Here is a 26,237-nt window from a genome sequence, read left to right on the forward strand (position 1 = left end):
GATATGCCATAGTAATTCTATAGGCTCAACACAGACACACACACACACACACACACACTCACAAAATAGAAAAAATACATAGACATGATAAAAATATAAAATTCATCAGGTTATACTGAACAACAAACACAACAAGAAAAGGTTTTTAATAGCTTCTATGGAAAATGAGATATGGAAGCAATTAGGAAGAGTTAAATTGACTGCCTGGCTACACTGAGGCATATGCTGAAGAAGGAGAACATATATTTATAATGTCCCAGTTATGTAATTTTCCTCCAACTCCTTTCTGTGTATCTGAGCAGGTACAGAAAAGTCAGATGGGGGCAGCCAGGTGGCGCAATGAGTAAGAACGCCGGCCCCAGCGTCAGGAGACCTGGGTCAGTTCTGGCCTCATATACTTGGTGGCACCCACACAAAAAATAATTGGCTGTGTAACCTTGAGCAAATTACTTAACCCCAATTGCTTTAAAAAAAAAAAAAGAAAGAAAAGTTAGATGGTGAGGATTAATAAAGAGCTGAAGTCTAACAAGGGATGAGCTATGACAAGATAAGGGGATGAATAATAAAAAGGAAGGAATAAAGGGAAGTCTGAAAATGGGTGATCACCTGATTACTGAAAGGTAAGCACTAAGAGGTGAGGGTAAAGAGGTTTAAAAGGGGTGAAGGCATAAAGTGTAATGGAATGATAAAATAAAGGAATGTCAGAATTTTTGTTTAAAGAAGTAGAATAACTGTGGGTCCATTAGGCAAACAATAAGCATTTATTATGCACTTACTAGGTACAAAAATTGCTACATGCTAGGAATACAAAGAAAGGCAAAAAATAGTCCCTGCTCTCAAGTGATAAGAATCTAATGGGAACACAATATGAAAACAATTATGTAAAAACAAACTACAGATACTCAATAGAGGAAAGGAACTAGAATTAAGGGGGATCAGAAAAATAGTCCCAGAGAAAGGATTTTTAGCTGGGACTTAAAGGAATCCAGAAGGTAGAGATAATGAGGGAAAACCCTGGAAGCATGAAGGAAAGCCAATAAAAACGCTCATTATCAGGATATGAAGTCTCCTGTGTGAGGAACAGGAAAGAGATCAATGTCATGAGAGCACAGGGTACTTAGGGGTAAGAAGACTAGGAAGACAAGAAAGGCTAGGTTATAAAGAGCTAAAAATGCCAAACACAGGATTTTATATTTGATCCTAATTTCACAGGGAGTCTACAGGAGTCTGCTGAAATGGTCAGATCTGCACTTTAGGATTCAATTGCATTAGAATGAGGGGTGGAGGCAGGGAGAACAACCAACTGTATTGCAGTATTACAGATGTAAGGTGATGAGAGCCTGCACCACGATGGAGACTGTCAGAAGATAGAAAAGGGAAACATATGAGTCATAATATGAAAGTAGAATCAACAAGACTTATCAACAGAATGGATATGGGGGATGAGAAAATGTGAAGAGTTAAGAATGACACCGAGGCTGTAAGAATGAATGACAGAAAGGATGGTGGTACCCTTGACAGTAACAGGGAAAATGTGAAAGGAAGAAAAGATAATGAGTTCAGTTTTGGACATGCTGAGTTTAAGGCATCTACAAGAAATTCTGTTTCAGTTGTCAAACAGGAAATTTAAGATACCAGTATGGTGGTTTTAAGAGGGGGGTTAGGACTGGATAAGCAGATCTGGAAATCATCAGCACAGGTGACAGACAAGATCTCTAAGTGAAATATTATAGAGAGAGAAAGAAAAGGAGAGGAGGAGAAAAAAGAAGAGAAAAGATGGTTGCTGGGAGCCATCCACAGTTAATGGCCATGACTTGGATGAAGATAAAGCAAAGGAAACTGAGAAAGAGTAGCCAGACAGGTAGAGAACTAGGACAGAGTAGTGTCATAGAACCCTAAAGAGAAGACAAGTGATGAATTCAGTGTCAAAGTTCACAGAAAGGTCATGGAGGATGAAAACTGAAAAAGACCATTATACACAGCAAGTAAGAGATCACTGGTGAATTTGGAGACCACAGTTTCAGTTGAATGATAAGCAACATAGACTATGGAGGGTTAATAAAACAATGGGAGGAAAGGAAATGAAGGCATTGATTGTAGACGGCCTTCTTAGAAATGAGGATAGCTTACAGGGAATGGATGGATGAAGTGAACATGTTTGTTAGGCAGGAGGGAAACATCCAGTAAATGCAGAGACTGAAGTTCAAGCGAGAGAGTGGGGATGAGAGAAGCAGCAATCTACTGAAGAAGATAGGATGAATGATCAAAAGTGTGATGTCTGTAAGATTTAAGAAACCTGAGGAATGGAGAGGTTAGGAGGGAGGGAGCATCAATATGGATGCTGAAGACCCCAAACAAAAGGGCAAGAATTGAGGAGAGGAAAACAGTGCACTCAATGTGAAACTATTTGAGAAAGGAAAGGAAAAGACCTAGACCTAAGGACTTCCCAATAGCCATTATGGTCTAGCAATAACAAAATCTCAGAAAATAAAAAGAATATTTTATTCAGTTTTACAAATATACATTTTAAAATATCTGCATCAATCTACCAAAATATGATCACTTTATAAATATTATTATAAAAAGCTCTTTAAAGAAACAGAGAGGGTGAAGCTAAAATGACAGAGAGAAGTCAGGAAGTTGCCTGAGCTCTCTCCCTAGTTTCCCTCAGAAACAATGTTAAATCAAGCCTTTAAAGGAATTCTGGAGCAATAGAATCCACAAAAAGACATGAAACAATTTTCCAGTCCAAGAGAACTTAGAAGGACTTTTAGAAAAGGTCTGTTTCACTTGGGTAAAGGGGAACTGGAGCACAGCAATCAGTGTCTAGGTAAGCCAACAGGAGGTTCTTAGCTCAGATCAGCAACCAAGGCCCTGTGGTCCTGGCTCAGCAGGCAAACTGAAATCCACCAAACCTAGGGCATAACAGGAAGATAATAGATGAAGCCACCCCAGGGCACTGGGCAAGCTGCCAGCACCTCCACCCTAACACCTGACCCCCAGCACATGAAGTGTGGGACAGTGTCCTCTGTGCCTCAGGAGCAGAGCTCAACTTTTTAAAAAATGAACAAAAAACAGAAAGGAGCCCTGACCAAAGAAAGCTACCATAGGAAGATCCAAACCCTGACTCAGAAGAGGACAATGGCAAAATGCCTAACTGTGAAACCTCAAAAGGGAATATGAATTAGTTTCAAGTTCAAAAAGCCTTCTTGGAAGAGCACAAAAAGAATTTCAAAAATCAAATAAGAGAAGTAGAAAACAAATTGGGAAAAGAAATGAGAAGTATCCAAGAGAGTTCACAGCTTGGAAAAGGAAGAACAAAAATTGACTGCAGAAAAAATTACTTTAAAAATATAACTGACTGAATGAAAACAAAATCTACTGAAGAAAACTCCTTAAAAAATAGAACTGGCCAAATGGAAAAGGAAGTGCAAAAGCTAACTGAAGAAAAAAAGTCCTTAAAAAATAGAACTGGGTAAACGGAAAGCTAATGACTATGAGACATCATGAATCAGTCAAAGAAAATGAAAAGAACAACAACAAAAAAATAAGAAAATGTAAAATACCTCATGGGAAAAATAACTGACCTGGAAAACAGATCCAGGTGAAATAATTTAAGAATTACTGAATTACCTGAAAGCCACTATCAAAAAGAGCCTGAACAGCATCTTGCAAGAAATTATTAAAGAAAACTGCACTGATATCCAAGAACCAGAGGGTGAAATATGAAAAACAGCCTTTGAAAGAATCCACTGGTCACTTCCTGAAAGAGTTTAAAATGAAAACTCAAAGGAATACTGTAGCCAAATTCCAGAATTATCAGGTTTTTAAAAAAATACTGCAAGTAACCAGAAAGAAACAATTCAAATATCAAGGAGCCATAGTCAGGATTACACAGGACTTAGCAGCTTCTACATTAAAGTATAAGAGGGGCTTGGAATATGATATTCTGGAAGACAAAGGAGCTGGGACTATAACGAAGAATCAACTACCCAGCAAAATCTAGCATGATCTTTCAGGGGAAAAAATGGACAATCAATGAAATATGGGACCTTCAAACTTTCCTAATGAAAAGACCAGAGCTGAACAGAAAATTTAATCTTCAAATATGAGACTCCAGAGAAGCATAAAAAGGTAAAGAGGAAAGAAATTTAAATAAAAACAACAGGTTATTCAATAAGGTTAAACTGTTTACATCCCTACAAAGGATGATGATACTTGTAACTCTTGAGAACTGTATATCTATTAGAGCAGTTAGAAGGTGTGGGTATAAGCTTACTTTGATGTGATAATACAAAATAACTGGGAGAAAAGAAAAGGGGGAAACAGAATGGGCAGAATTACATCACATGAAGAGCAGTAAAAGACCTATTTCAGTAGAGGGAAATAAGGGAAGGAGGTGAACATTGTTTGAATCTTACTCACATTGGATATGGCTCAAAGAGGGAACAACATACACACTTAGTGGGGTATAAAATTTATCTAACTCAATAGGGAAGATGGAGGGGAAAGGAAAAGAAAAGGAATGGGTCTGATAGAAGGGAGGGAAGATTGAGGGAGGCAGTTATCAGAAGCAAAACACTGGTGAGGAAGCACAGGGTGAAAGGAGAGAGAGATGTATAAAGAGGGGAAAAAACAGAATGGAAGAAAATACACACTAAGTAATCATAACTGTGAAGTATCAAAAATGAAAAAGGTGAATTCACCATCAATGAACAGGAAGTTAAAGCAATAATTAAGAGCTATGTTACCTAGCTATGTAAGCCAATAAATGTGACAATCCTAATGAAGTAGATATTCATAAAAAATATGAATTGTCTATCTTTTGTTTTTTTTTTTTTTTAAAGCAATTGGGGTTAAGTAACTTGCTCAAGGTTACACGGCCAGTTATTTCTGGGTGTGGTGCTAAGTATCTGAGCCCGGATTTGATCCCCAGGTCATCCCGACACTGGAGCCAGTGTTCTTACTCGCTGTGCTACCTGGCCGCCCCTAAATTGTCTATCTTAACAGAAGAGGAAATAAAAAGCTAAATAATTCTTTATCAGAAAAAGAAATTGAACAAGTCATCAATGAACAACCTAAGAAAAACCTAAAAAAAAAAAAAAATATATATATATATATATATAAGAAAAAAATCCATGGCCAGATGGATTACAAGTGAATTCTACCAAAAATTTAAGAACAATTAATTCCAATACTACATAAACTATTTGGAAAAAATAGGCAGAGAAGGAGTACCACTGATTTGTTTTTATGACACAAATGTGCTGATACTTAAACCTAGAAGGGGCAAAACAGAAAAAGAAAATTATAGACAAATTTCCCTAAATTTAAAATAAAACATTAGCAAAGAGATTACAGAAATTTATCATCAGAATAATACACTATGACCAGGCAGGATTCATGACAAGAATGCAGGACTGTTCATTATTGGGAAAACAATCAGCATAACTGGCCACATCAACAACAAAACTAACAGAAATCATATGATTATATCAATATATGCAGAAAAGGCTTTTGACAAAATGCAAAACTCACACATATTAAAAATGTTACAGAACACATAGGAATAAATGGAGCTTTCCTCAAAATGATAAGTAGTATTATCTATCTAAAATGATCAGTAAGCATTATATGTAATGAGAATGAGCTAGAAGACTTGCGAATAAAATGAGGTAAAGCAAAGATGTCCATTATCACCACTGTTACTCAATATTACTACAAATGCTAGCTATAGCAATAAGAAAAAGAAATTGAAAGAATTAGAATACGCAATAAGGAAACAAAACTATCATTCTTTGCAAAAAATATGATGGTATACTTGGAGAATCCCAGAGAGTGAACTAAAAAACTAGTGGAAATAATGAACAACTTCAGCAAAGCTTCAGGATATAAAATAAAAGTCACATAAATTATCAGCATTTCTGTATATTACTAACAAAGTCCAGCAGCAAAAGATAGAAGGGGAAATTCCAGTTAAAATAACCACAGACAATACAACACACTTATGAAAACACAAAACAAAACAAAAAAAAGTTTAAAAAGTATGCTTCAACATGCATTCAGACTCAATCATTTCTTTTCCTTGAGGTGGATAGTGTTTTTTCATCATAAGTCCCTTGTAATTCTCTTGGATCATTATTATTGATCCAGATAACTAAGTCATTTACAGTTGATTATCATACAGCATTGCTCTTACTATATACAGTGTTCTCTTGGTTCTGCTTACTTCACTTTGCATGAGTTCATATGAGTTTTTCTAGGCTTTTCTGAAACCATCCTGTTCATTACTTCTTATAGCACAATAGTGTTCCATTACAATCACATACCACAACTTGTCCAGCTATTCCCCCAGTTGATGGGTATCCCTTCAATTTCCAGTTCTTGCCTTCACAAAAAGAGCTGCTATAAATATTTTTGTACGTATAGATCCTTTTTCTTTGATCTCTTTGGGCTACAGACCTTACTGGAAGCCCTGAAAGAGGATTTTCTCGTTGTATGCTTAGTCTTGGAGAAGGGTTTTGGAGGTCCTGGGACTTTATTGATGATTTGTGCAGACCTCATTTGTGGGTCTGTGTTGATTTCTATGTTGATGATTTGTGTTGAGTTCTCAGACCTTGTTGGTAGGTCTGAGTTGATTTCACAGGCAGATAGTGAATTGATGATGATGCCGGCAATGTGCATGCATATTATTGTGGCTCTGTCAAGCTGTGTCTTCCCAGAAACAAAGTTTGAAGGACTTGAGGTAGACTGGACACTGTGAACTTCAATATAGAATGGGAACTGGACGAAGAACTGGACAAGCAGCTAGACAAGAAACTGGGAGCTGCCTGCCTTTGAACCCAGGTGATAGCTGGAACTGGGACCATGGAAGAGGAACCATGGAAGATGAGAGCCAGCCTCGAGTCAAGCTGAAAGAAGATTTTACTTGGATACTGTGTACTAACTGAGATTATGATTTACTGTGACCTAGAGGTGGAGAACTTTGACTTTTGTACTTTGTGACTGAATTAAGGATTTTGTGATTGACCAAATGAATATACTTTGTTTAAAACTATGTGACCACTTTGGTGAAATCTAAGTGGCCATTTTAGTGATAAGTTGTTGAGTTGTGACATGGTGAATGCTGTATTTTGATTTTCTGTGATAAGATGTTACACTGTGAATGCTGTATTTTGCTCTGATTTGTTATTGAATAAATAGAGTGTTCACTATACTATGTAATCAGAATCTTGAAAGCCATTCACAGCAGCCGTCCTCTGGAAAGCTGCTCGTGCTTGGCTTTACGGTATCAATAAGGAATCCCAAGAACTTTTCCACCATATCTGGGTCTGATTAGGAATGCCCCCTCCTTCATCTGGCACTGATGACCTGTTCTCAACCAACCCAATTCTAAAGGTATCTAATCTTGCCACTGAACCCCAACTTTGAGTGTATCCTCCTTGACATGCCCTTCCCCCTCATGTCAAGAGTTTCTTCTATCCAGGAGAATGAACCTCTGTTTATACTGCCATGCAGCATGTGCATGTGCATATGCTGTTTGCTGTGTCTTATAATAATAAAACGTGTGATTGTATCATTTTCCTGAGTATAAATTTTCTAGAAATTCCCAAACCCAGGTATTTGTTTTAAACTGAGCTGGGAAGACAAATAACATGGTGAGTTAATAGGTTATAAAGGGCTTTGAACACCAGAGAATTTTGTATTTGATCCTGGAGGTGACAGAAGAACACTGGAATTTACTAAGTAGAAAGTGACATGAATGGACTTGCACTTCAGAAAGATCACTTTGGTAGCTGAATGGGGGATGGATTAGAGGAGAGAGAATTCTACAAAGACAGTATAGCAATTAGTTCAGGCATACAGTGGTTAGGGTCTACACCAAAGTGGTAGCAACATCAAATGGGGAGTTCAGGAGATGTTGCAGGTCTCAGCAACAGTTCAGAAATGGGAGGTGAGAGACAGAGAGAAGTCAAGGATGACATGGAAGTTCCAAGCCTGGAGAACTGTAAGGACAGTGGTGACCCTGACAGTCATAGTGAAGTTCAGAAGGGGGTTGGGTTTAGAGGGGAAAGGCAATGAATTCAGTTTTGGACATGTCGAGTTTAAGATGTCTACTAGATATCTAGTACAAGATGTCTAAAAAGCAGTTGGAGACGCTGGATGAGAGGTTAAGACTGGATAGGTAGATTTAAAAATTATCAGCATAGGGGCGGCTAGTTGACACAATGAATAGAGCACTGGCCCTGGAGTCAGGAGGACCCAAGTTCAAATCCGGCCTCAGAAAAACACTTACTAATCATGTGACCTTGGGCAAGTCACTTAACTCCAACTGTCCTGCCTTTTCCCTCTCCAAAAAAAGAAAAAAAAATTATCAGCATAGAGATGATAATTAAATTCATGAAAGCTGATGAAATCATCTAGTAAAAAGAGAAAAGAGAACTCAGGACAGTGCCCTGCAGAATACCCTATGGTTAGGAGACATGATATGAGGATCCAGCAAAAGAGACAGAGAAGGAGCCACCAGAAGTAGGAATCATTTGCCTAAGTGATCAATCCATCTAAAAAACAAAGATGCTTTCTTCATTTCACTCATTAGCTAACAAATATGAAGCATGAACCTCTGTGGTAGGCATTAAATACAAAGAAATGTAAGACATGTTCTCTGCCCTCGAGGAGCTTAAATTAAGTTAGGTGGGGATAGAAGACCTAATATTTGAAAAAAATGTTTTAAATGATATGACTGTAATTAAAATTAACAAAATAGCACTTATGGATCTGCCTAATGAATGATATAAGGAATAAGTTAAAATGAGGAAAAGAGAACCAGAAATCATAACTACCAAAAACAATACATGAGTTCCAACAAGATATCATTATTCTCCCTTCAATAACATTAATGACAATGTAATGAATTTGTGCTGCATTTCAAGAATATAATTTTAATTTATACATCAATTTGTAAATACCATTTAACCACTAATATTTTTTAAAAAGATATTCCTTTTGATTTGTAATATCAAATAGTGCCACATTTCATGAGTAAGCAAAAGGTAAAAGTTTATTAATTAAATTATAAACCATATTGAATTATATTTTTAACTTGTTAACTGGCAAAAAGATCTACATTAACAGTCATAAAACTTTCTGGCAAGTGAATAAGTTCTATATATTACGAAACACACACACATTTTTATTTTACCTCCTCTTTTTCTTTTCCTTCTTCTGATAAAACGTCAGCTTCTACATCACTCTCAATGCAAGGTAAATTTACAGAAGTAATCTCAATTTCTTCAGGCTCTTTCATGAACAAAGGTTTCTCCTCTTGCTGAATCCATTCCTGATACACTTTTACCACTTTTCTCATGGCAGCTGCTTCACAAATTGGTAATAAAAATGCCTAGCCAAAGACACAAAAACATCAATATGATAACAGATAATGCAACGTTCTCCTTTGCTGAAGTAGCAGATACGTATTAATTCTGATACAGAATGTGATGTAAAAACTTCCCCAAACATTAAAACCAACTAAGTTGTGGTCTGTGTAACATTCTCTTGCCTCCATTTTCAAACATGACTGTCAAGTAAAATTATCACGAAATTAATGAATAAATGAAAGAATTATTAAGTACTTACTATATCTAGACACTGCAGATACAAAAGCAAGACAAGTACCAATCCTCAAATACTTTACATTCTAATAATGGGAGACAACACACAGAAGGAGTGGTAGCCAGAAAAAGAGGGGATAATCAAGGAAATCACAAGGACTGTGAGTGGGACAATCGGTCAGGACAACTGACAGGCTTTTTTTTCTAAAAGCAATAGTAGTGTTAGTTGGATGAGAATTCCCAGAGCAAAGGAAGGAAGGGTGGAGAATACTCATGTGTCAAATCAAAACACTGCCAGAACCAAAGAGCAGGGCTAGGTCTGAGCTCAGACAGATGTAATGAAATAGGCAGTTAAGTGGTGCAGTGGATACAGTCCCAGACCTGGAGTCAGGAAGACTCATTTCCCTGAATTCAAATCAAGTCACTTCACCCCGTTTGCCTCAGTATCCTCATCTGTAAAATGAGCTGGAGAAGGAAATGGCAAACCACTCCAGTATCTCTGACAAGAAAACTCCAAATGGAATTAGGAAGAATCAGATATTACTAAAAAAACAAACAAGAGATGCAGAGGTCTCACCAACCAAATTATCTATGTTGGAATGACAACAAACAATGGTTCATGCAATATGTACATTCAAAGTTTCAACATAAAATTTTATATTTCCACTCATATCAATAATGGGGGCGTGAGGGGCAGGGGTGGGGGAAGAATCGACCTCAAGAAAGAATGAAAATCATATTTAATGTAAAACTTTTTTAGCCACATAAAGAAAAATTGTCCAATAAGGTCCTGTTATTCATCAATTCATCATGGAATTGAGGTGACCTCCTTCCCCCACTCAAGGTTCTCAAAAACTACTCCAGCAGAATGCATGGTCTGAAAAGTCCTACTAATTTGGAAAGGTTTCAAGCAGGAGGACTGATAATTGACTGTGAGTCTATGATCTAAGGAATGCTTACCTAAGTTTAGAGATGTTCACAGCCTAATGGCTATGCAATAATTTAAGGCTATTGCAATTGATAAAAGACTAAAACATAGAAGTATTACAATATAACTGGTATGAAGAACACCTACCCTGATGAACATGGATCTTTAGAAGTGAAATCCAAAAAACCATAAAAGATAAAAATTTTAGGAAAAAGTGCAAATATTAAATTAGCACTATCTAGATATGTGAATGAACCTGGAAAAAGTAGTCCCTCTAGCAGCTGCCTTGATTTTTTAGGTTAAAAAAAAAATCCCTGTATCTTTTGTTATTAAATACATCATATTTTCTTGATTTCACTATCCATTCCCATTAACTGCAGATGCAATTAATACAACAATACTAAAAGCCAAACAACCCAAAGTACATAAGCATGACGTTCTGCCATTTTTAGCCTGCAAAAGTTTTTCAGCTGACTGGCAATGGCCTAGTACTGCAAGAGTCTCTTGAAGCACTAACCGAGAGCAACTCCACTATTTATTATGTACTCAAACAGAGATCCAGATCAGGAACTTGGAGAGGACAGATGAAGAGAAAGCAGTAATTGAGACTATGCCCTAGATCAAACCATTGTGGGAACATTGAAAACTTGCAAGTCCCCATCCTGCATGATCCCTGAGATCTTGGAATAACACAACATTCAATACTCCAAGAAAGCAGCTTCCAAGAGTACAAACAGACCAAAACCTCAGCTCAAATATTCCTGAAAGTACAGAGTCTGGCCCTAACATAAAGTCTGAAATAAGGACATAGGCTGGTAGAAAGAGCTAACAAAATCCCACCATAGAGAATTATTGCAGTGACAGATAAAATGAAGACACAAACTCAGAAGAGGAAAACTCTGAAATATCTATAAGCAAAGCCTGAAGGCAAAGCACACCTTGGGAAAAAATAAGTTCAACTAGAATTCCTGAAAGAGATAAAGGTTTGTTGTTGTTGTTTAAGTATCATCCCTTCTTCTTAAATTGGTCCTGTGCCCTCTATCTATGTATACCTGTAAACATATATACACACATTCACATATGTATTCATATGCCCATATACCCTCATATATAGACTATATATATTTCTATTCCTTCAACTATTTTCATACTGGGAAAAGTTTCATCAGTTACAATTATCGTTTTTCCATGTAGGAATGTTAATAGTTCAACTATGATAAGTTCCCTATGATTTCTTTTCTCTATTTACCTTCTCATGCTTCTCTTATCTGAATGTCAAATTTTCTATTCAGCTCTGGTTTTTTCATCAATAATGGTTGAAAGTCCTCTATTCCTTGGGGCGGCCAGGTGGCGCAGTGAGTAAGCGCGCCGGCCATGGAGTCGGGAGACCCAGGATTGGTTCCGGACTCAAATATTTAGCACCCACACAAAATAAATGGCTGTGTAACCTTGAGCAAGTTACTTAACCCCAATTGCTTAAAAATAAAATAGAAAGTCCTCTATTCCACTGAATGACCATATTTTCCCCTAAAACATATTACTCAGTTTTGCTGAGTAGGTGATTCTTGGTTTTAATCCCAGCTCCTTTGCCCTCCGGAATATCATATTCCAAGCTCTTCGATCCCTCAGAGTAGAAGCTGCCATATCCTGGGTTATCCTGATTGTGTTTCTGCAATATTCAAATTGGTTCTTCCTGGCTGCTTGTAATATTCTTTCCTTGATCTGGGAAGTCCGGAACCTGGCTATAATAACCCTAGGAGTTTTCTTTTTGGGATCTTTTTCAGAAGGTGATCAGTGGATTCTTTCAACCTCTATTTTGCCCTCTGATCCTAAAATATTGGGGCAGTTTTCCTTGAGAATTTCTTGGAGGATGATTTCTAGGTTCTTTCTTTGATCATGGCTTTCAGGTAGTCCAATAATTTTTAAATTATCTTCTCTGGATCTATTTTCCAGATCAGTGGTTTTTCCCATGAGATATTTCACATTGCCTACTATTCTTTCATTTGTTTGGATCTGTTTAACAGCATCTTGATTTGTCATAAAATCACTAACTTCCATTTGCTCCAATCTAATTCTGAAGGAATGATTCTCCCCAGTGAGCTTTTGAGATTCTTTTTCCATTTGGCAAATTCGGCTTTTTAAGGCATTCTTCTCCTCATTGCCTTTTTGAGCCTCTTTTGCCATTTGAGTTAGTTTGTTTTTTAAGGTGTGATTTTCCTCAGTCAGGCTGTTGACTCTCATTTTGTAATTTTCTTGCATCGTTATTTCTCTTCCCAATTTTTCCTCCATTTCTCTTATCTGCTTCTTAAGGTCCTCTATGGCCTGTAACCAACTCATATTTTCCTTTGAAGCTTTTGGTGCAGGAGTTCTGACTTCACTGTCTTCCTCCTGTTCCATGCTTTGATCCTTTTTGTCCCCAAAATAGGAGTGTAAGTTGGATTGCTTTGCTTGGTTTGCTTCCTTTGCCTGGTCATGTTGCCACTCAATTACTTGACTTTTGGGCTTTTTGCACAGTAGGACTCTTCTACCAGACAGGGGAGCTTTGTACCAAATGCTGGGGTTTTCTCAGCTGCCGGAGGTATTAGCTGGGTGCCCTCTCTGAAGCCTCCACACCCTCTGGCAAGCTGGTCACCCACCCCAGGATCTCCACCCTAGACCACAATCCAGATCCAAACAGGTTAAAGCAAGGGTGATTACCCCTCAGACTGGTTGCTTGGTCCCCCTACACTCTGCAGGACAGGAGCTGAAGCTGCCATGTGGCAGTGGCTGCGGCAGCCCTCAGTGTCTTCTATCCCCCAGGGGCAAAAGCCAATCTCCCAACTACTGGGTCCCAAAATCCACACTGCACTGACCTCTCACTTTGTCCTTAGCATCTATGTGTTGATAATTCTGGACCACCACAGCTGTTGGTGATCTGGAGTCCCTGGTCAGGCCCGCCCTGGGGCTAAAACCTCAGGTGGGGCTTGGCTGGCCTCCCAGAGCGCTGTAATGGCTGATTCCTGCCAGGCTGTCCTCAGCGGGAGGTTCGCTTCTCTTTGTCATTTTGTGGGTTCTGTAGCTCCAAAGTTGTTCAAAGTCCCCTTTTACATGGATTGGAGGTGGTGAGAGCCTGAGCCACAGGGAGGTCCTGTTTCTACTCTGACATCTTGACTCCTCCCCCCTCAATATTTGAGAAAACTTTTAAGAATAAAAAAATGAAATAAAAGAAAAAGTAGCTGAAAACCATGATCAAACAAAAAGTGACCAGACATCATGGTAAGGCTGACTTCTACCAAGCAACAATGAGAGCCTTGCCTAAATCTAAATCTGCCCAGTAACAGAGGGCTTTATCTTTTGACAAGAAAATCTTACTATTTTCTGTATCCATCACTAACCCCTAGTGTTTGTGCCCATATCCTTGAATGCTGCAAATTAAGTTCCCTATTCTGTGACCCCCATTATAAAACATGAACTGTTTTATCAAGTATACAACACACCTGCTTCCCCTTTCCTAACATCCCTCCCGGTATTTAAATACCCATGTAGGAGCATATCCCCACCCCTAGCTGAGTACCTGAAACTTGTTTATAAAAGTAATCCTATGTCTTTTCTCAAACTGCGAGGGACTAACCCACCACTTCTGTGTAAATAAAGCTCTCTGGGTTAGGAGAACCTCTGTCCCCTAAATTCTTTCCACACAACCCAACTTTGAACATGATTTACCTCATCATTTTGTTCCCTGACTGGGAAGTCGTCCAAAGGTCAGAACTTCTAGCCAACAAGTAGGCTCTTTTTCTTTCTCCCTCCCCATCCCTCCGCTTTGTGTCCCATGGATGGACCACTCCAGGTGCCTAGATTACCCAGAGTGGCACTGTGGATATCTCTAACTTCTGAGCAGTCAGGCAAGACCGTTGACCCCTCCAGGCACCTACCATGGTATTGTGGGTATCTCTGACTTCTAGGCAGTCAGGTGAGATGATTCTTGGCACGTCAAGGGGAATGCCTCTCATTTAACCAACTTATCTCATTCTCTCCCTCTTTGGGACACTGAACGTGAGTGGTTGCAGGATACTGGACACAGGACAGGATATTTCTATTTCAGTGGATTCTCCCTTTGGTTGCCTCTTAAGGTTTTAGGGAAAATTTGGGAAGGGGGACCTTGAGAGAAAGTATCTCAGCTTTTTCCGGAATACAACCTGGTCATAATACAACTTAGAGACCAGTAAAAGTGGCCTGTCAATAGCTCCCTTAATTACAATATTATTTTGTAGTTAGATCTTGATGATGAGGATTGGGAAAAAATAGACCATATACTCACCTGCCTCCTAGAAGGCATGAAAGGTAGCCTAAAGAAACAAATGAGCTATGACAAATTAAGAGCAATTACACAAGGGTCGGGGAAAAACCCTGCCCTCTTTAGGAATAGGTCAGGACAGGCTCTAAGAAAAGTGTACTGACTTGGATCCTTAATCTCCTACAGGAGCCACAGTTTTAAATATGCATTTTATTTCTCAATTGGCTCCAGACATCCACCAAAAAGCTTCCATCCCACATTCCCTTTGAAATCTGGAATTCAGTAGATCCTTTGGTCTGGGACCATGGTATCCCTGAGAGGGCTACTTATGTTTCCCCTATTAAAGTTCACCTCAAAGACCCCATGGTCTTCCCTCATCAACAATGCCCTATCAAGCTAGAGGCACAGCTTGGGTTGCAACCTCTCACTGACAAATTTCTCCAATATGGGTTGCTGGCCCCTTGTAAATCACCTTGTAATATTCCCATGCTCCCTATAAGTAAACCAACAGGGGAATACCTGTTTGTCTAAGACATGGGCTGTCAATGACACAGTGGTCCACATTCACTCTATTGTGCCTTATCTATATACTATTCTGACCCAGATTTCAAGTGGTACCCACTAGTTTACTACTCTAAACCTCAAAGATGCTTTTTCTGGCATTCCCCTTCACTGAGAGTCCCAGTTTATTTCTGCTTTTAAATGGGCATCTCCCCAGGAGCTGATGCCACACCAATTAACATGGACTGTCCTCTCACAGGGTTTTAAGGATAGTCCTCATTTATTTGGACAAGCTCTGGGTAGAGATTTAAAGGACCTTAATTATCTAACAGCAGCCTCATTCAATATGTTGACGACATCCTCATTTGTAGTCCCACTTGAGATGCCACTTTTATAGCAGCCACACAGACTCTTAATTTTCTGGGTTCTCATGGATATCTCTTTATCCAAAGCCCACATTGCCTGTCAGTCCGTAAAACATTTGGTTCATACTTTAATTCCCACCTCTTGGTCTTTAACGTCAGAAAGAAAGCAAGTCTTTTTGTCTTACCCTGAACCAGCCAAAAAAAATTAGTTTACATACTTTTCTTGGTATGGCTGGATTCTGGAGAATCCAGATTCCCAACTCTGGGGTCACTGCCAAACCTCAGTATGGTGCTGTACAGTGTCTCTTGACACTTTTCCCTTAGAACGGGGACCCGAGCAGACAGAGGCCTTCAGTACCCTTAAGCCCAAATTTACCTCTGCCTCTGCTCTAGCATTACCTAATCTGGAAAAACCTGTTGCTCTTTATGTAGATGAGAGGCAGGGACAGGCTGTGGGAGTCCTTACTCAAATCCTGGGACCTCACTCAAGGCCCATGGCCTGTTTTTCTAAGCAGCTTGACTCTGTTGTAGCCAGTTAGCCTTCCTGTCTCCAGGCTGTTGCAGTCACTGCCCTCCTTATTACTGAGGCCTCTACATTCACTCTTGCCAACCACTGCAAGTTCTGACTCCTGGGTCCAGATCATTTTAGAAACTAAAGGACAACTCTCCAATTGATAAATGGTCAAAGGATATGAACAGGCAGTTCTCAGAAGATGAAATTAAAGCTATCTATAAGCATATGAAAAAATGTTCTAAATTACTATTGATTAGAGAAATGCAAATCAAAACAACTCTGAGGTACCACATCTCACCAGCCAGATTGGCTAAGATGACAAAACAGGAAAATGATAAGTGCTGGGGAGGATGTGGAAAAATTGGAACACTAATGCATTGTTGGTGGAGTTGTGAACTGATTCAACCATTCTGGAGAGCAATCTGGAACAATGCCCAAAGTGCTATAAATAAGTGTATACCCTTTGACTCAGCAACACCCCTTCTAGGTCTGTCTTCCAAAGAGATCATAAAAATGGGAAAAGGACCCATATGTACAAAAATATTTATAGCAGCTCTACTTGTGGTGGCCAAGAATTAGAAATAGAAGGGATATCCATCATTTGGGGAATGGCTAAACAAGTTGTGGTATATGAATGTAATGGAATACTACTGTGCTATAAGAAATGATGAGCAGGTGGACTTCAAAAAAACCCTGAAATATTTATATAAACTGATACTGAGTGAAATGAGCAGAACCAGGAGAACGTACACAGTACCAGGTACATTGTGTTCTGACTTTGATAGACTTAGCTCTTCTCAGCAATGAAACTCCAAAAAACTCATGATGGAAAACGCTATCCACATCCACAGAAAGCACTCTGGAGTCTGAATGCCGATGGAAGTATAGCATTTGCTTTCCTTTTGTTTCTTCTTTCCCATGGTTCCCCCCCATTAGTTCTAACTCTTCTTTCCATCACGACTAATGTGAAAATATGTTCAATATGAACAGATAAGTAGATCCTATATTAGACTGCACCCTGTCTTAGGGAGAGGGAAGGAGAGGGAAGAGGAGGAAACTTAAAACTCAAAATCTTATGGAAGTGACTACTGAAAATGAAAAATAAAGAAAGTAATTATTTAAAAAAGAAACCAAAGGGGGCAGCTAGGTGGGCACAGTGAAGAGAGAGCATGAGACCTGGAGTCAAGAGGACCTGTGTTCAAATCCAGCCTCAGACACTTGACACTTACTAGCTGGTTGACCTTGGGCACATCACTTAACCCCAATTGCATTGCCTTCCTCCTCCCCCCCCCCAAAAAAAAAACCAAACACACCAGTTTTTGGTCAAATCAGACACCAGTGCCTGGCAAGTGACTATCTTAATATATATCAAGCACTTCTGCTAGATACCCCTGACCTGACTCTCCAGGTATGTAACATGAATGAATCCAGTCACTTTGCTTCCTGATGCCAATGGCTCTGAGAGCCTCACCCACAATTGCAACAAGAACCTTGCTTCTGTATATTCTAGCAGTCCTGATGTAAGAGACACCCCCCTTGGTAATCCTGATGAGGAATGGTATACTGATAGTTCTAGTTTTGTAGGAGGGATGAGAAGAGCTGGTTCCACAATAATCAGACTACAGGACACTATAGAGACTAAGTGTTCACCAGAGCCCTGAAACTAAAAAAAAACCAAGGTAAACATCTTTACGGATTCCAAATATGCTTTCCATGTTTTACATGCCCATGGCACTATCTGGAAGGAAGAGGGATTCTTGACCACAAAGAACTCCCCTGTTAAACATGGGGCCAAAATTCTACACCTTCCCCAGGCAGTATACTCTCCCAAAAAGGTGGCAGTCATATATTGTAAAGGCCGAAGGGGGAATCCAAACAGGTTATGGGAAACTGACTGGCAGATAAGGCTGCTAAAGCCACTGCTCAGGAATCAATCTTGATGACTCCCCTGATACCTCAGGTTACTCACTTTGACTCCTCAATATACTATTCAGGAACAACAACAATAGCAGGGGGAATGGATATGAACTCTCCCTTTCTGGTTAGTTTAAGTCACCTTCTAGTCAATTAGCAATCCCAGGATCCAGAATGTGGAAGCTACTTTTTGTACTCCACTAGGTTACACATCTAGGAAAGCATGCACTTTATAATCTGGTGAGGCTCCTCTTTACTGGACCTAAATTGGTAGACCTCCCATCTCTCCTTACTTCTGTCCAAAACTGTGTGACTTTCCCAGATGAGGCAAATAGATTGTATTCATATGCCACTCTGCAGAGGCTTTCAGCTTCTCTTAGTGCTAACAGACACCTTTACAAACTGGGTAGAAGTTTTCCCTTGCTGTACTTAAAAAGTTGAAGAAGTGACAAAGGAACTTTTGAATGATATCATTCCCAGATCTGGGCTCCCTCAATTCTTGTAAAGTGATAATGGATCAGCATTCACTTCCCAGATCACTCAATGAGTTGCTGAGACATTAGACAAAACCTACCAACTTCATTCTGCCTGGCACCTTCAGCCCTTGGGCTAGGCTGAAAAGATGAACCGTACCCTAAAGAAGACCTTAAATAAGCTGACCCTAGAAGTCTGGCAGGAATAGTTGAAACTTCTCCCTAGAGCCCTACTTTGTGTCCACATGGTCCCTTGGATAGACATCAGACTTATCCCCTTTGAAGGCCTCCCTAGCAGTACACATGTGTCTCAGATAAAACCTGTCTCTTCTATCATAGGGCAGCCTGAGCAGTACACCTGTGAACCTATGGAGGATCTGAAACTACTCTTCAAAAGAGACAAATGACAAAACATAATCTGTTGATTGGCTGAGTGGTTGCTCGTTCTGCTTCTATTCTTCTGCTTTGGGTTCTGCTCAAGTTATTATTACTTTTTCTATTGTTAATGCCCACCATGTGCAGAGAGCCAGGTCTGCTTCCCTGCTGATGAGTTTAATGCTTTGATTCAAATAGGGAACACTGGAGTTTGGGGCAGGGAGCATGACTGCTAGATATGTCACCATCATCCCCAGGAAGAAGGTTTGCTTTTCTCATAGCCCTTTCCTTATCTCCTGAGAACCAGGCAGGGAATTTATCCTTTGAACATTCCCCTAAGGACCTCCCTGCTACAGTAATTGCTAACTTACTTTCAAACCTGACATTCAAGGATCCATACCTCTGTGCTGGGGATGACCAAGAGACTGTTATTACTAGTATGTCCACAAATATGGGTACAAATGGTAAAGGCTCAGGCATCATAAGCCCCCACTTTCTTCTCATCCAGAACCCTCTCAAGTATCTCCCATCCACCAGTAGCACTCTATATCCTTATAACATTACTTGACACTGGCCTGGGTATCTCCCTAGTTCCTGCAATACATCACTCATACCGTGTTTCCCCGATAATAAGACCTATCCCGAAAATAAGCCCTCCCCTTACTGTGTAAGATTCCTCTAAAATAAGCCTTCCCCCGAAAATAAGCCCTATTGAGATTGCTACTGTAGTGAAGGTGATCCCCTGTGCTACACGCTATATTACGGTACCCTCTGTATGCACCGTCCCCCCCCCCGGGTGAAACGCACGCCTCGCTCCGAGCTGCATCCAATCAGAGCTGCAGCAGTGAGCGCGTCATCCTGTTCTTTATTGAATTCATTATTGAATAAAGGTACATTTTTTTGTTCACATTTACCTGTTTATTAAAATTGCTGTCAATGTTCATTAAAATAAGCCCTCCCCTGAAAATAAGCCCTCTGGTGTTTTTCTGTCCAAAAAAGTGTCTTATTATCGGGGAAACACGGTACAAGCAACGGTGTTACAATCTGGCTTTAAAAAAAATCACAGGTTCTCTTTGTACTACCTTGGGGAACTGTCTTCCTTCGTGAACTGGTCACCTTTAATGTGACCCAACCCCTTGATGTTGTCCTGACCTCTTACTGCCTCTACCCTTACCAACCATTTGGACAGTGCACACTTGGCCAGATGGTTCCCCTGATCCAGATTTATAATCTCACTACTCATTCCCAAACCCACCCGTGTCAAAAGGGGATTCTGTAAAAATACCCTCTAGCATCTATCCAAGGGAGCTGAGTATTTACTCCCTTGGTATGGCCACAGCCACTATTTCACTCCTTGTAAATGATACCGTCCAAGGCTTATATGAACTTCCAGAGTCACTAGACTCTTTAGCAAATGTAGTTCCAGATAATTGTACTGCCCTTCAATATCTTCGTGCCTCTACAGGAGGTGTTTGGCTTTGGCCAACACCTCTTTTGTACAAACATTAATAATTTCCATAAAGTACAACTTTGCATCAAAAGGATGCAAAGCATCCTCTTGGATTCAAGACATCCACTCCAACCTGCTCCCTCTACCTCCTCTTAGGGCTCATGGTTATCCCCTATTTTGATTCCCCTTCTAATTATTCTACTGTTTCTGATTTTCAGGCCATGCTTATTTAATTTGTTAGTGTCCTTGTGTATTCTTGTATACAGAAACCCCATTTCTGGCTCCTGGGCTGCCAAATGCAGGCTACCATGTTGCTAGTTATAGGACACTCCACCTTGGACCCCACTGACAACAAATTCAGATGTCAATTCCCCCAACCATCTGGCCCCCTTTTTCATAGACATTGCTCGGCAGGAAGTAGTTACCAAAGAAGACACTACCACCTTTCTTCCTGAAATATTTCTCTTATAAATAAAGAGGGGAATGATGAGGCTGACTTCTTCCCAACGAGACCCTTGTCTAAATCTCAATCTGTCCAGTAACAGGGGGCTCTATCTTTTGACAAGAAAATCTTGATACATATGATTACAACCAAGAAAGAGTTGTACAGAAAAACTAAGAATAATTCCATGGATTAGCTTCCAGCTTTTTCTTCATAAGGGGGAGGCAGGAAATGAGAAGGAAAAGTATAAAAGAGGAGGATATAGAGAAATACACATTTAACAATTCTATGAAGAAGAAAACTTCTAAGAATTCCTGATCAAAAAGGCAAGAAAGGAGAAGAAAAACTGAAATACAAACTCTGAAGTAAAGGGACACATGAGCAAGTAATTATTAAGTACTCAAGAAGGATTAGCTGTTTACACTATAATATGAGGGGATGCTATATGTATCCCCTCAGAATTCAATCTTCATCAAATATCATTAAGACAATCTAATTTTAGAGAAAACATGGAAGTAGTTGTTATGTTTTGATGATCTCAAAAGAAGAATGGAAAGGGGAGGGATAAGAATATATTGGGGGGTGGGTAGGTTGGAAGAGGGGAGAGGTGCAAAATGAAGCATGGGGGAAAAGATCTCACATTAACTGGGGTGTACAAGAAGGCTTAAAACCAAGGCATTAGAGAAGGGGAATAGCTGACACTTGAACTTCACTCTTGTCTGAACTAATCAAAGGAGGAGAGTGTGCATGCGCATGCACACACAGACACAGACACACACAGAAACAGGTGGGAAGGGAAATAACATTTCATTCAAAAGGGAAACAGGGAGGAAAGGAGGATAGATTAACAGAGAGACTTAAAAGCAAAACAAATTCTAAAGAGTGAAGAATTCCAAGATGGGCTTGAAAAGAAATATAATAAATTGGTATTGGGTTCTAAGTAAGGGAAAGAGAAGAGAGCAAGAAGAACAAAAGCAGATTACACCAAACATAGAGCAACTCCTCAATCTCCAATCTCCTCTTCATTATAAAGAGGGGGTAGGAAATAAGAAGAAAAAGTGTAAGAGAAGAGGATGGAGAGAAATAGACAAATAATCTGTGAACAATAACCAGTGAATCTGAATTGGAAGAACTCAAGACATAAAATGGAAAAGCAAAGCAAAGTGGATTAACCCAACTATGTTTGTTGCTTACACCTGAAGCAGACAGATAAGCACAGAGTTAAAATAAGGTGCTAGAGAAAAAAAAGGCAGGGGTACCAATAATGATCTTAGGCAAAGCAGAGGCAAACAAAGACTTAATTAAGAAGAGATAAACGGGAACTACTTACCATTGAGAAAGAATTAGTATCAATACTGAACATACATGAACCAAATGTCATTGCACTTAAATTCTTAAAGGAAATGATAAATGAGTTACAGGGAGAAACAGAAAGTTAAATTTTTAATACTGAGGAACCATTACCTGAGACCTAGAGAAATCTCAGCAAAAAAGAAATTAAAAAAAAAAAAGCTGAATAGAATGCTAGGAAAGTTAAATATGAAAGACCTCTTAAGAATATTAAATGGGAATAGGAAGGATAATATCTACTTCCTTATTTATGCACGGCACTTTTTTAAAAAGTGAATGTGTATTATGATATATAGCATTAAAGCCTCAAAAACAAGTACAGAAAAACTGACCATAATGCACTAAAAATTACATGTACTGAACAGAGATTAAAAATTAATCAGAAAAATATAATTGGAAACTGGGTAACTTAATCATAAAGAGTCAAAGAACAAATCATAGAAACAATCAATGATTTCATTAAAGGTAATAAAAAGACAATATACTAAAGTCTGTGGGGTGCAGCCAAAGGAATACTTAAGTGAGAAATTTATCTCTCTAAATGCTTTCATTAGTAAAAGAAATAAAGATCAAATCAAAAAACTGAGCATGCAACTAAAAACACTTAGAACACCAATAAATCAATTTCTCCATTAACTACCAAAATTGAAATCTTAAAAAAAAAACAAAAATCAAGTGAGATTAACAAAATTGGAAGCAAATTTAAAAAATTTTAATGCACAATTAAAACTAGAAGTTGATTATTTGACAACAAGCTAGTGGCTTGATATTTTTTAGAAAAGAAAAACAAGGGGAGACTAGGTGGCGCAGTGAACAGAGCACCGGCCCTGGAGTCAGGAGGACCTGAGTTCAAATGCGGCCTCATATACTTAACACAAAAACTAGCCGTGTGACCTTGGGCAAGTCACTCAACCCCAACTGCCCAACGTTCCGCCCCTCCCCCCCAGACGAAAAGCCAATCAATCAATCAATCAATCAATCAATACATGAATACATAAATAGATGAATAAATACTTGCTTTCTAAAACAACAACAACAAAAAAAGAAAATCAAATTACCAGTATTGGAAATAAAAAAGCCATATTCACAACCAATGAAAAAGAAAGTATCAGAAATTATTTTGTCCTAACGTGTCAATAAAACTAATATTCTGAAGAAAATGGATGAATATTTTAAAGAGAAATTGCTCAAATTGAAAGAATACCAAGAGAGTACATAAATAATTCCTGAAAAAAGAAACTGAACAAAACATCAGTAAACACGCAATGGAAAAAAACCATGCTAGGACCATATTTACAAGTGAATCCTACCAAATATTTAAATTACCAATCAATATCAATTAATACCAAGACTACAAAAACTGTTTTTAGAAACAGAAAATGAAGGGGTCCTACCAATGTTGATACCTAAACCAAGGAGGGTCAAAACAGAAAAAAAAAAAAAAAGGCTAATATTGCTAATGAATATTGATACAAAATTTTAAAATATGAGCAAGGAGACTATAGCAACATAAAGTAAAGATTAAATTTTGACCAGGTCAGATATATACCAGGAATGCTAGGCTGGTTCAATATTGAGAAAGTTGCAAACATAAGTGACCATGTTAATAATTTTTTAAATCATATTATATAAGTAGATGCAGAAAAAGTTTCTGACAAGAAAAAACATCCATCCCTGTTAAACACACTAAAAAAGCATTAGAATAAACAGTGTTTTCCTTAACATGACAAACAATAACCTATTAAAAACAAAGAACCAACATTATCTATGAAGATGATAAACTTGAAGCCTTTAAAGGGTAAAATAAGGATGTCCATTATCTATCTAGCAACATCTACTTAAATACATGTATGTATAAACACAAATGACACAGTGCTAGGAAGGTGAAATATAGCAATAAGATAAGAAAAAGAAACTGAGAAATAATTATAAACACTAGGGGCGGAGTCGAGATGTCAGAGTAGAAACAGGACTTCCTTGCAGCTCTGGCTCTCACCACTTCCATTCCATGTAAAAGGGGACCCTGAACAAACTTTGGAGCTACAGAACCCACAAAATCACACAGAGAAGCGAACCTCCTGCTGAGGACGGCCTAGTAGGCCAGCAAGTAGCAGCCAGCACAGCACCCTGGGAGCTGGGAGGTTTTAGCCCCAGGGTGGACCTGACCAGCCACCAGGGGAGGGACTCCAGATCACCAGCAGCTGTGGCGAACTAGAATTATCAACACATAGATGCTAAGGACAAAATGAGAGGTCAGTGTAGTGCAGACTTTAGGACCCAGTAGTTGGGAGTGCATCAGCCTCTTCCCCCCTGGGCGAGAAGTCGCTGAGGGCTGCCACGTCACAGCTTCAGCTCCTGGCCTGCAGAGTGTAGGGGGACCAAGGACCAGGCTGAGGGGTAAATGCTCTTGCTTTAACCTGCTTGAATCTGGATTGTGGTCTAGGGTGGAGGTCCTGGGGTGGGTGACCAGCTTGCCAGAGGGTGTGGAGGCTTCAGAGAGGGCACCCAACTAATACCTCCGGCAGCTGAGAAAAAACCCCAGCATTTGGTACAAAGCTCCCCTGTCTGGTGGCAGGGTCGTACTGTGGCAAAAAGTCCAAAAGTCAAGTAATTGAGTGGCAAACTGGCCAGGCAAAGGAAGCAAAGCAAACTGAAGAATCCAACTTACACTCCTATTTTGGGGACAAAAAGGATCAAAGCATGGAACAGGAGGAAGACAGTGAAGTCAGACAGAACTCCTGTACCAAAAGCTTCAAAGGAAAATATGAGCTGGTTACAGGCCATGGAGGACCTTAAGAAGCAGATAAGAGAAGTGGAGGAAAAACTGGGAAGAGAAATGAAAATGATGCAAGAAAATTACAAAATGAGAGTCAACAGCCTGACTGAGGAAAATTACACCTTCAAAAACAGACTAACTCAAATGGCAAAAGAGGCTCAAAAAGGCAATGAGGAGAAGAATGCCTTAAAAAGCTGAATTTGCCAGATGGAAAAAGAATCGCAAAAGCTCACTGAGGAGAATCATTCCTTCAGAATTAGACTGGAGCAAATGGAAGCTAATGACTTTATGACAAATCAAGATGCTGTTAAACAGATCCACACAAAAGAAGGAATACAAGGGAATGTGAAATATCTCATTGGAAAAACTACTGACCTGGAAAATAGATCTAGGAGAGACAATTTAAAAATTACTGGACTACCTGAAAGCCATGATCAAAGAAAGAACCTAGAAATCATCCTCCAAGAAATTCTCAAGGAACATTGCCCTGATGTTTTAGAACCAGAGGGTAAAATAGAGTTGGAAGGAATCCACCAATCACCTCCTGAAAAATATCCCAAAAAGAAAACTCCTAGGAATATTATAGCCAGGTTCACAAATTCCCAGATCAAGGAAAGAATATTACAAAGCAGCCAGGAAGAAACAATTTGAATACTGTGGAAACACAATCAGGATAACCCAGGATCTTGCAGCTTCTACACTGAGGGATTGAAGGGCTTGGAATATGATATTCTGGAGGGCAAAGGAGCTGGGATTAAAACCAAGAATCATCTACCCTTAGGGGCAGCCAGGTAGCTCAGCGAGTAAGAGCACGGGCTCCAGTGTCGGGATGACCTGGATCAAATCCGGGCTCAAATACTTAGCGCAACACCCAGAAATAACTGGCCGTGTAACCTTGAGCAAGTTACTTAACCCCGGTTGCTTATAAAAAAAAAAAAAGAATCACCTACCCAGCAAAACTGAGTATCATGTTTCAGGGAAAAATATGGTCATTCAGTGGAATAGAGGATTTTCAAGCATTCCTGATGAAAAAACCAGAGTTGAATAGAAAATCTGACATTCAGATACAAGAAGCATGAGAAGGTAAACCGGGAAAAGAAATCATAAGGAACTTATCAAAGTTGAACTATTAACATGCCTGCATGGAAAAACGATAATTGTAACTGATGAAACTTTTCTCAGTATGAAAACAGTTGAAGGGAATAGACAGATAGATAGATAGATAGATAGATAGATAGATAGATAGATAGATAGATAGATAGATA

The 26,237-nt window shown here is 39.2% G+C and overlaps 1 protein-coding gene across 4 annotated transcripts in view; it reads right to left on the bottom strand.

Annotated features, from left to right (window-relative positions):
- RALGAPA1 (Ral GTPase activating protein catalytic subunit alpha 1) overlaps positions 1–26,237 on the bottom strand; it is a 323,542-nt gene that overhangs the window by 241,051 nt on the left and 56,254 nt on the right. For all 4 annotated transcript variants that reach the window (XM_069082259.1, XM_069082260.1, XM_069082261.1 and 1 more), the window contains exon 11: positions 9,203–9,400. In XM_069082259.1, coding sequence (XP_068938360.1) covers positions 9,203–9,400 — 198 coding nt within the window. The remainder of the gene's footprint in view (positions 1–9,202; positions 9,401–26,237) is intronic.

Source organism: Petaurus breviceps, unplaced genomic scaffold, assembly GCF_028583685.1.
Source record: "Petaurus breviceps papuanus isolate PSGF00001 unplaced genomic scaffold, PetGlider_PUasm1.0 164, whole genome shotgun sequence".
Lineage (NCBI taxonomy): Eukaryota > Metazoa > Chordata > Mammalia > Diprotodontia > Petauridae > Petaurus > Petaurus breviceps.